Raw genomic sequence first — 12,184 nt, forward strand, 5'->3', positions numbered from 1 at the left:
TGTATCTAACCCATGCGGTCACAAGCAGACCATGAATCACACAGAAAGATTTTGTCAGCATCGTGGACATTGTTGCTACACTCAGTTGTTTGTTGAGAAACAGTAAAAAAAAAAAAAACTGAATCTGTTCATGGTTTACGAGAAGTTAGCGAAAGCCCTTCGCCTCATCTTAGTGGGAGGGTTGTCATAACACCATGTCTAGTGTTGGCATGTCACACTTACAAAGCGACAGCACGTCAGCTTTTCAAAAGCGTGCATACTACTATGGGCTATACAAAAAGGGAAAGACAGGGGGTTAAAAGAATATCAAGACTTTTGTTAGAAAATGGACATACAAGTAAACTACAGGGATGAGAAACAGTAATTCCTTGGGGGACACGCTGAGAGCATCATTGGACATTTGCTGCAGGGCAGATACTGCTATCTCACGTCTCTATATCACTAACCTTACTGTTTTATAGTCTTTCTCATGTGGACTAATGCTCTTTGACTTTGGCATCTTACCAGCAAATCATGATCATATCACTGTTGCCATGATGTGATCAGCATTGATACTCTATGGGGCCCTACCTTACACCCGGTGCATCGTGGCGCTAAGCATTGATACTCGATGGGGCCCTACCTTACACCCGGTGCATCGTGGTGCTAAGCATGACGCAGGTCTTGTTCCTATCTTTCACCCAGCACAGTGAGGACTTTTCCGCCAAGCGCTCAAGTTCACACGTTTTTTAAAGGGTGTTAAAATAGCGAAAGTGACCTCAGACTCGCCCCCATGCATCTCACTTCACATGCACTTAGATTGCTATGTCTCAAAAATGCCAGATCACCATGACGATCCCCATGATGAATGTTGTGTGTGTGTGTGTGTGTGTGTGTGTGTGTGTGTGTAGGGGGGGGGGGGGTGATGATTGCATGAAAAACTGTGTGTGGCATTTGCTGTATTAGTCTTTCAGACTCTAACTAATAATAACATCTTAACATACAGTAAGCATCTCCTCAGTCTACTCATTCAAAAACTGTCAGAGAACTGATAGACACTGGAGTGGGAAATGATATGTCCAGTTGCAGTGAGTCCATATTTTCTCATGCCTCAGCTGAACAGAAGTGGGCGGGGCTGCGTGGCAGCCCACTGACCCCCGGCCTGACCCTCCGTCTGAATGGAGGGAGGAGGCAGCGCCGAGCTGAGCAGCAGGAAGAGGCCAAGGAGGCCAGAGGAGCTAGCTCCCAGGAGAGGGGCAGCACCGGAAGGGGCCAGAGTGGGAGCGGGGTGTGTGTGTGTGTGTGTGTGCGTGTGTGTGTGTGTGTGTGTGTGTGTGTGTGTGTGTGTGTGTGTGTGTGTGTGTGTGTGTGTGTGTGTGTGCATGTGTGTGCGTCTCTGTGAGTGTGTGTGTGCATGTGCGTGTGTGTGTGTGTGTCTCTGTGAGTGGGTGTGTGTTTGAGTTGTGCATATATGTGTGTGTGTGTGTGTGTGTGTGTGTGTGTGTGTGTGTGTGTATGCATGTGTGTGTGTGTATGCGTGTGTGTGTGTGTGTGTGTGTGTGTATGCGGGTGTGTATGTGTGTGTGTGTGTGCATGTGTGTGCGTCTCTGTGAGTGTGTGTGTGCATGTGCGTGTGTGTGTGTGTGTCTCTGTGAGTGGGTGTGTGTTTGAGTTGTGCATATATGTGTGTGTGTGTGTGTGTGTGTGTGTGTGTATGCATGTGTGTGTGTGTGTGTGTGTGTGTGTATGCGGGTGTGTATGTGTGTGTGTGTGTGCACGTGTGTGCGTCTCTGTGAGTGTGTGTGTGCATGTGCGTGTGTCTGTGTGTGTCTCTGTGAGTGGGTGTGTGTTTGAGTTGTGCATATATGTGTGTGTGTGTGTGTGTGTGTGTGTGTGTATGCATGTGTGTGTGTGTATGCGTGTGTGTGTGTGTGTGTGTGTGTGTGTGTGTGTGTGTGTGTGTATGCGGGTGTGTATGTGTGTGTGTGTGTGTGTGTGTGTGTGTGTGCATGTGTGTGCGTCTCTGTGAGTGTGTGTGTGTGTGTGTGTGTGTGTGTGTGTGTATGCATGTGTGTGTGTGTATGCGTGTGTGTGTGTGCGTGTGTGTGTGTGTGTGTGTGTATGCGGGTGTGTATGTGTGTGTGTGTGTGTGTGTGTGTGTGTGTGTGTGTGTGTGTGTGTGCATGTGTGTGCGTCTCTGTGAGTGTGTGTGTGCATGTGCGTGTGTGTGTGTGTGTCTCTGTGAGTGGGTGTGTGTTTGAGTTGTGCATATATGTGTGTGTGTGTGTGTGCGTGTGTGTGTGTATGCGGGTGTGTATGTGTGTGTGTGTGTGTGTCTGTTTGTATGGCATTCAGAGTCCCACATCGGAGCTATGTTAGAATGTATTCCCACTAAAGGGTGCACACTTGTCGTTGCCTGCAAGCAATCAGTAGGATGTATTATGTTAGCACAGAGTCAGAGAATGTGTGAAATGTGAAACATACTTAATCTAAGAATCTAAAAAGAATATAGCAGATGTTGTCAACAGATAAAGGAGCCAATATTGTCCTAGTTCAAGTAGCACTTAAGTGTTCTCATACAGTATTGGAACACAAGTTCAACTGGAGCCAATGTCAGAAGTAAAGTTGAATACAATACAAAACAGTGTTCAATGTTTTATTCTTCCCAAAATGTAAAATAGTCCAGACTAGCCAGTGGAAATCTCAATTGAAGGTTTCTTTTAGTGCAGTACTAGGCTTACTCCATGTTTGGGAATCTGCTCAGATAGCTGACACATCTGCTTAGTGGAAAGAGGGTTTTGAGAGGGAAGTTGGGCCTAAACCTGCCAGGGTGTAGTTAGCAACTCACATGCACATTTGTGCGAACACTGGCAACTGAGAATGAGTGGTAGGCCTACTGTACGTACAGTACTTAGTAAATATTTATTTAATATTTATATTATCTGTGGTAGCTCCCAGCCAAAAGGGCTCAGATGAAGTGTCCTGTTGTTACATTTAGTTTTATTTTATTAACAGTCACCTTGAGAGAAAGAGAGAGCAAGCAACGGAGAGAGAGTGAGCAACGGAGAGAGTGAGCAACGGAGAGAGAGCAAGCAACGGAGAGAGAGTGAGCAACGGAGAGAGAGAGGAAGGGAAAAGAAAAGAGCGAAAGAGAAAAAGAAAGACAACAATGGAACAATAGAAGGGAGGGGAGAAAAATTATTGTGCAGACAAAAAAGGAATAACTCACACCGGTAACATATCCTCATGAGAACCAAGAAAAAAAAGTGTCCAACAATTTCTTTTTTGTTGTGATTTCCTTTCTATTTAGGATTAAAAAAACATCTTACAATTTTTATTTTTTTTTATTTATTTTTATTTAAAATTTTATAGCATGTCCCCTGTGGTGGACAAAAGGACCGTTTTAGTATGAAAAGGTAGCCATGAAAATAGACAAAAATGGACAAATTATGCTTTTAGTGGTATTAAATTAAGTGTAAACTTAACCAAATATAAGGGAAAAAGTTATTTATCCTTCTAGACTACTTTATTTGCCTTTTTGGACTGTTGTATTTCTTTTTTCTGGATTGTTCATTTCATTTTCATGTTTTTCTTTCATCTGCGATAATTCATTTTTTAATCTTACTCTTCCTCACTATCTTCTTGAGGCACAGGTTCATAGTCCTCATCTCTGTTTCACTCACTCATCACCTGAGAGCTCCAAATCTGCCCCCCCCCCCCCCCCCCCCATTTATCCTATACAAATGATCTCCTACATTTCCCAAAAAATCTAAATATTTTGGTCCTGGTGTCCATTATAATGGACATTCCTAAAGTCACTATTATTTCAAAATGTAAATAACTTAACTTCTTTCAAAATTAATCATATGATTCCTGACATTTTCATTAACAAGACCATATATTGCCATCATAATGAATGCTTAATAAAAAGACACAATTTGACTTATCTCTCCTCCTTCCATAAAATGTGCTTGTTTTGATGTCAACCATTTTTAAGAACCAGGAAGAGGAGGTTCCCAGCAACCCAGCCAATCACATGATATGTCATTAGAAAGCCCAGGATGTCCTCTTTAAAAGACCACAGGAATTGATAGAATAGCTCAAAGTGGTAAAGGGGTATGCATCTAGAACTTATGTCCACTACAGAGGACATAGGTCTATGGATTGGTTCTCAGGAGTATAGAGGTGACGTAGTATTTACTTCAGCTGACGTCATGGTGAGACTTTTATCCAAATGGATTTGCATTACCATGAATATGGATATTTGTATCCCTGTGTGTGCTCCCTGCACGTTGAGCTCCTGTCTCAGATAAACTGCAGCAGAACAGAGTCATGATGCAGTTTTCCATGTATCACAGTAACTTACTTTACTTACTCCATATTCACTCACATAATAGTCAAATGTATTTCATCTCTCTCACACCCAGATATTTTTAGAATGTCCACTTGCCGGAAATGGGAAATATGTAAAGCAAATCCCTAAATAAAGGAAAGTAGGGAAATTATAGGGAAACCAATAATATATATTAACATTTAAATGTAGTCATGTGGGAATTCAAAGCCACTTATATGGTAAAATACAAGCAATGAAGCTAATGAAGCTTTTCAAATCAACAATTGACTACAACAAACTAATCAATAACTAATGAGTTTCATATTTTATAATCATAGTTAATACAAAAATAAACAGGAAGTGAATAGACAGTAGAGTTGAGTAGAGTTGAAAGACTTAAATACACAGTTCAGTTTTGTCAGTGAGCACAAATGTTGCTCCATAAATTAAATCAGCCTTTGAAGTGGAAAGTATGGTATTGATGCTGTTACACAACCACAGGTGTAAGTGGGTTTAATAATTAGCAGTTTTGTAAACAGAAGGTAATGCAGTTGTGTTAGCTAATGCCTGGAGTATGTGTTCTTAAAACTAATCATTAAAGGGCCCAAATTAATGAAAAACATTTGAGAAAAAAGGGAGTTTACATGCTTACATAGAGTTTAGATTGTGTGCGTGTGTGTCTGTGCATGCATACGCGAGTCTGTGATAGCTTGCGCAAGAACTACAGCATACCACTGTTTCATACAATCAGAGGAACCATTTATTTCCCTTGTCCAAAACATATTATGAACAGATTCAGAGGTTGTTGTACCACACGCACAACTCCACCTCATATATCAGGTGTCATTAAGACAAACAAAAACTCCGCTGGTCTCGTCACCATGTTTTCTATTGGCACTCCACTTCCCCCGAAAGTGACCTGTTTCACCCCTCCTCAAGTCACGCCATCACCAGTTTCTGCTTTCCACTTTGGCCACTATGCGGATGCATGCAAGTCATGACACTAAATGTGTATCAAGTCATTACTACACTAAATGTGTATCAAGTCATTACTACACTAAATGTGTATCAAGTCATTACTACACTAAATGTGTATCAAGTCATTACTACACTAAATGTGTATCAAGTCATTACTACACTAAATGTGTATCAAGTCATTACTACACTAAATGTGTATCAAGTCATTACTACACTAAATGTTATCCCTGAAGTCCATCCTATTGTCCATGTCATCCCATGGTGTCTTCAATTCAGCACCTAATACTGTCAGACTATGATGATGATGATGATGATGATAATGGCAGGGATAATTATGATGGTGATAATTATAATGAATAAAGTAACCACAGCAATGATATACAGCAGGGGAAATAAGTATTGAACTTGTCAATATTCGTTATCAGTAAGTATACTTCCAGTGAGGCTATTCACATGAAATTTTCACCAGACATCAATATGAACTCAGGAAATACTCAGGATACTTTGTGGAAAAGCCTTTTAATGACAACTTCAAGACATTTTCCTGTATGAAAAAAAATTCAGTTGGAGTATTCAGTATTCAGGTGTGATTTAAGCCCATTCTTTTAAACAGATATTTAAATCTTGAAGATTGCAGTGGGGGCCCTCTTGTGAATCCTGATCTTTAGTTCTTTCTACAAATGTTCAATTGGATTTTAGTCAGGGGCTTGATTTTCTTTCTCTGACACCAATTGAGAGTTTCCGTTGCTGTATGCTTTGGATTGATGTCCTGCTGGAAGGTCCACTCATGTCTAATCTTCATCATCCTGGTGGATGGCAAGATTCTCCCAGACAAAAATGGCTCCAATCATACACTTCATACACTCTTTTTTAAGTGTATGAAGTCTGCCAGTACCATGAGATGAAAAACAGCCCCACACTATGATGCGTCCAACTCCAAACTGCACTGTTGGTATGGCATTTGTACAGTTTGATGTACAGTGTCATTTCTCCTCCAAACATGGTGTGTAGTATGACAGCCAAAAAGTTCAATTTTGCTTGCGTCTGACCAGACTATATGCTTTCAGTGTTTCACTGGCTTGTCCAAATGTTGTGTAGCAAACTTTAAACAAGCTTCAACATGTTTTTCTTTAGTAATGCAGTCTTGCGGGGTGAGTGTGCATAGAGGCCATGGTGATGGAGTGCATTGCCTATGATTTTCTCTGTAACAATTGTACCGGCTGCCTACAAATCTTTCTGGAGCTTTCTCCAAGTAGACCTTAGCTCTTGGACGACTCTTCTGACTATCCTTCTGACTCCCTGGTCAGAAATCTTGCGAGGAGCTCCTGTGCATGGCAGGTTGATGATGGAGTGATGTTCCTTCCACTATAATGGCCTCAATGGTGCTTACTGGACAATTCTGAAGATTTGAAAAAAGCCTGTATCCAGTTCCATTGATATGTTTCACAAAACAAGGTTGCAAAAGTTTTGCTAGAGCTCTTTGCTTTTACCCATTGTGTGTCAGGAGAAACCTTTTTATAGCCTATCAATATTTACTAACCCAGCTTATATTAATTTGCACAGATAAGAGGGATAACAGTTGAATAACAGTTTGTTCCTTGCATTTCCTTGCCTTAGTGTACTGCTTTTTCTTAGTGTGTTCAATACTTTTTTCCCACTGTCATTCCACTTTATTACACATAACTCTACTTATTTTTTGAATATGTGTGGATTACCTGACTTAATACTAATGCCTGGTGTAAATTTCATGTGAATAGGCTCACTGGAAGCATACTTACTGAAATAAAAATGTTGACATGTTCAATGCTGATTTCATCCACTATAAAATGTCGCCTCTTTATGGTTGCATTGCATCATCTGAGTTTAATTGGTATATGTATCAGTGTCAGTGTCAAGTATAAATACTGGGTAAGGGCAAAATAAATAAAAGCACATTTTTGGTTTGCATAGGAATGAATATGCGATTCTCTCTATGAATGTTTGAAAAGTAAAGGGAAGTAGATGAGTTGACCATGCTAGCACTGCCCTCTAGAGGCCTTGCAGCAGAACAGAGCAGTGCATTCTGTGTGTGTTTTATTCAGAGTTGTGGTTTTGCCTTCCCTACAGATCTCAGAGGCCCAAAGCAATGGTAAGTAGTTAACTACCTTCTTTTTAGACTGGTAAAGAAACAGCACACATATTTACATAATAATAATAATAATAATAATATAATAATAATAATATTATTACTTGGACTTATATAGCGCCTTTCATGGTACCCAAGGCCGCTTAACAATGAGGGGGGGGGGGGGGGTTAGGGGTCAAAGGACTTGGTGAAAAGAAATGTTTTGAGGTGTTATGCGGTGATGATATGGGGTTTCCTCTTAGTAGTTGTCATCATATACCAACTTGGTGACTTTTCTATAGAACCTTTTGTGCGTAATAGGGGAACCTGAATCTGGTGGACAGTCTTGGTTGGCTTATTAAAGTGGCCTTATTGGGGAGAAGGGTCAGGGTCAGACCATACTTGTGCTTCTGCCTTCAGAAGGCTTCAGCATCTGGCCTGCCTATTTTGTCTGTAAGGTAGTTGATTGTCAGAGCTTGCACAAATGATTGCACACTGGAATTTGGCTTATCTTTGTCTCCTCGTGAAGTGATTCTGCAGTGTATTGTACGGTGTTGTACTGTGCATTGAATTGTTGTCTCTGTGATCTGTTGGGTATCTGTCTTTCATGTCGTATACCAAGGCCGTAGTCATGATGTCAACATTGGGGGGGACCAAATCTGTAATGGGGTCTGAGGGACCCCCAAACAGAAGCCCCCCCCCCCCCCCCCCCCCAAATGTATACTTTAAAAGAAATTACAAACTAGAGTATCTTTTGATAATCTCTATATTACACAGAATGTGGTTCTTTGACTTATTACTTACACCTGAAGATTTTTTTAAACTAAGGCTTAGATTCATAGGTTTGGAGCCTAATAAGATTTTGTCTTTTAATTTAGATTTTATTATGCTGGCGGCTAATCACACAATTTTAACGTAGTTTGAAAGGGACAGGATTCAGGAATAGGCTACTAAGACAGGCTGACTCACCTCATGTTACCCCTGTATGCATTATAGACTGGCTTCTGACAGAAATGACGTTTTGTGCCAACATGTAGAAACACTAGGCCTACTACAGCCTTTAATTGGTGAATGGAGGTGCAAATTCCTTTCTTTGGTTATTGTCCGCGATTCACATTAACTAGGCTATCACGTATTGTAAACGTCGCCAATTTTGATCACGTTTTGCCTGCATGGATGCGCGATTGAGTGCGCATCTAAATAATATGCAAGATGCAACAATCATTTCTAAGAGGCCTATACACGGTAATTTTTGGCATTACTACTAGCATATGAATGCATTAACGACGTGAAAGAAATGACACAGGCTTGCACAAATTCATAATTTAAAATGAAACGTTTCACTTTCGCTATCATTGCGAGAATAGGCTACAATATGGAAAATGTTCCCTTTCAGTCTGATCGGCTCCAAAAATGTATGGGAGTTCCTTAGCCTGTGCTACACCTTTCCAAGAAGTTTTGTGAAAATTGTTCCGGTAGCGTTTGCGATATTGTTGACAGCCCTACCTCACCGCAGTAGGGTGCAGTAAATGGAAGCTTTTGATAGCGCACGCCACTAACGAAAAACAGAAAATTACCAGGACAAACCACTCAGGGGTGTAGGCTACTCTGGAACCATAGGTCACTAAATTGTGCGTTATTTACGTTTGATTACATTTCAGATACGTGTTGGTTTCCTGTAGGCCTAGTATAGCGCTTTATTCTTTCTTTATTTTTCTATGTCCGAATATTGGGGGGGGGGACATTTTGGTCATATTTGAATATTGGGGGGGACACGTCCCCCTCAATGTCTATGGTGACTACGACCCTGTCGTATACATGAGTATTTCAACCAGGCTCCTTTTCCCCCCTCGTGGAACAATACATGTATCTTGTGTCTTAACTTGTATCTGACTTGATTATATTACTTTCCTTCAGTCACTTCCACAACAGCACCACCTCCCTCTGGCTCCTCCACAGGTAAGGAGAGACTCAGCACTTAACTGCGCATCTGGAGAGCATGGGTTCTGCACTGGATGGGTGGCAGTATGTCTGCACTGCTGTTAGTTGAGAAGATAAATACTGAATACAGCAGTAACAATCAAAAACAAAAACAAAGTATTTTTCACAGATGAGTCTCACAAGACAATGGATGTAGTTATTTAGCTACCATATAGGATGTTCAGGGGTGCGTTTCCCAAAACCATAGTTGCTAACTATACTAAGTTAGCAACTTTGTTGGTGGTTGCAATGCAATTTCCCATTGCCAACCAACTAAGTTGCTAACAGGTCAGCAACTATGGTTTTGGGAAAGGCGCCGGTAGTACCATTTTGTATTTTAAGAGGTGCTTTTGTCCAAGATGAAACTCAATGGAAGAGTGCCAGAGTTGACATATTGATCATTCAAGGCAACTAAAATCAGGCACATCACCCCTTTAATGAGACATAGCCATATAGAAATTCATGCCACAGAACTTGTTTCATATATTACGTCTTAATATTCCTTTAACTTCTCTCTATCAATGCAAACAGCATGAGACAGGTTGTGTTCCCCGACAGATATATCAGTAATCTTCAGTTCACCTTCATTTAAATGATGTCCTACCTCTGTTGTTTCAGGTTATGTTAAGGATTTTATCTCTCTCAGGATTCAGTCCTTGTGTCATTGCCTTGTTTGATCACAGTGTATAGTTACCTGATTCTATATACATGCCCAACCGCCCACTGCGGTCTTCTGGTGAGCGTATGTTGTGTCGACCAGTCATAAAAACTGGGTCTAATTCCAGACTCTTTTCTTCAGTGGTTCCATGTTGGTGGAATGAACTGCCCAGTGCTCTCCGTTCCTGTGGTAGTTTTGGGTCGTTTAAGAGGGGTCTAAAGACATTCCTATTCAACATATACTTAGTTGTTTAAGCGCTTATGTGTTATGGTTTATATAATGTTGTTTTTATTTTAATTGGGCTGTTAATTAATTTGACATTATTGTTTATTATTGATATTCTCCTTAATGTAGTCTTAGCATGTTATTGTTTTTATATTATTGATTGAATTGACATTATTGTTTTATTATTGCCTTTCCCCTTTTTTACATTGCTTTTTTTATTAGGCTATTGATTGAATTGATATTATTGTGTACTACAACTATTCTCCTTACTATATTTGACCTAGATTTTAATCTGTTCCCTGTTCATTTTTAAATATTATTATGTTGTTTTGTATTTATATGTCGCTTTGGACAAAGGCGTCTGCTAAATCCATAACCATAACCATAACCATAACCATACTGTATACTGTCCTTTCTTCAATGTGGTTGTGTTTAAATGTTTTTATCTTCCTGTCACCCAGGGCCAGAGACTGTGCAGCAGCTGTCCATCTCAGAACAGTCCAATAACTCCATCACAGTGTCATGGGATGCTCCTAATGGACATGTGGAGTTCTATGAGGTTCTCCTGAACAGCAGCGGCAGGAGCACCAGTAGTGGTCTACTGGACTCAAATACCACCTTCTATAAGTTTCAAAACCTGACAGCTGGGAAGATATACACAGCCACACTCATAACAAAGAGTGGGAGCTTTAGTCAAGAGTCTGAGCCAGTGACCAATGCAACATGTGAGTATTAGAATATATACAGAATTTTGTTGGTAAATAGATTGTTTTCACAAAGGAGAACGGGATTTGATTGTACAAATGAAACCTTTTTTTAGATCCCAATCCTCCAGGAAGTATCACCATAGACCATACAACTACAAAGTCCATTTCTATTGCGTGGGCTCCAGCCCCCTGGATGGAGAACTCAGACAGTTTTAACTACACCGTCACCATCAGTAATTCTTCTTGGTCCAGAGAGTATAATACCAAAAGCACATCCCAGAACCTGACAGAGCTCACACCAGGAATGTCTCACGACATCTCTGTGAGAACAACTGGACCATTTGGCCTCCAGAGCCAACGTGTTGAAGTGAACAGTGTAACAAGTAAGTGCAGCATTCAGGTATGCAGGTGCATCTCAATCTATTTAAAAACAAATATTGGTGTCAGGGATTATGTCTTTGAGTGAAATGGCATCTTCATTGCCTACCACTTCATCTAAACCTTCAACACCAGCACTGTGGAAAATGTTGTAACAAGTAGATAGAGCATTGCAATATATATTTTACTCACCAATGTTTTATTTCTCATTCAGCCTACATGAAATATCTTTCTAGGGAGTAGATTTTACAGTAGCTGTGACTAAATGATGTGTCCTTCTAACCATTCAACACATTCTTGTTAAATGGGCTATGTGTAGGATTTTCAGTTAAAAACATGGAAAATTACCTAGAAAACAGCCGTAAAATGTAAAATTTAAAAAAAAAACTAGATGTACCGCATAGCGGTACAAAATATGACCGCCGCTCAGTCCTGTACATCCGTTCCACGAAAATAAATCACACTTCAATTTGTCTCCATCTTTTACTCCATCCCCCACTCTTGAAACTTTTGTGTATGCTTGTTTGGCATGCCTGAGTGTGTGTGTGCGGCTGCACATAAAGTAGCCTACTGGCGCTGAAAAGGTGAATAGATTGTAGAATAGCCAAACAAGATTAGCATTGTTATAAAACCTTTAAAATCTCTAAACAATCACAAGTAGGGCAGTTCATCACAGTTCATCCATTGCAACTGGATTGATGAAAGGTCACTTACACCTGTAGGCTACAATGTATTTGGGAAAAGCAAAAGGTATCAGCATAATGTTATTTATTTATTTATTTATTTATTTATAAACAAAAACATCTCTGTCAGTTCCATGCCGTTTTCAACAGCTATCAAAA

At 40.3% G+C, this 12,184-nt stretch overlaps 1 protein-coding gene across 1 annotated transcript in view; it reads left to right on the forward strand.

Moving 5' to 3' along the window:
- The window catches only part of LOC143138785 (receptor-type tyrosine-protein phosphatase beta-like), a 63,455-nt gene that overhangs the window by 8,241 nt on the left and 43,030 nt on the right, over positions 1-12,184 (forward strand). Inside the window, exons 2-5 of the mRNA XM_076299171.1 lie at positions 7,397-7,418; positions 9,312-9,353; positions 10,719-10,982; positions 11,078-11,347. Of these exons, the coding sequence (XP_076155286.1) occupies positions 7,397-7,418; positions 9,312-9,353; positions 10,719-10,982; positions 11,078-11,347 (598 nt within the window). The remainder of the gene's footprint in view (positions 1-7,396; positions 7,419-9,311; positions 9,354-10,718; positions 10,983-11,077; positions 11,348-12,184) is intronic.

This window comes from Alosa pseudoharengus, unplaced genomic scaffold (genome assembly GCF_046254945.1).
Source record: "Alosa pseudoharengus isolate Yale_2024_CS ecotype anadromous, Long Island Sound unplaced genomic scaffold, YU_APseudo_1.1 YU_APseudo_1.1_scf_10, whole genome shotgun sequence".
Lineage (NCBI taxonomy): Eukaryota > Metazoa > Chordata > Actinopteri > Clupeiformes > Clupeidae > Alosa > Alosa pseudoharengus.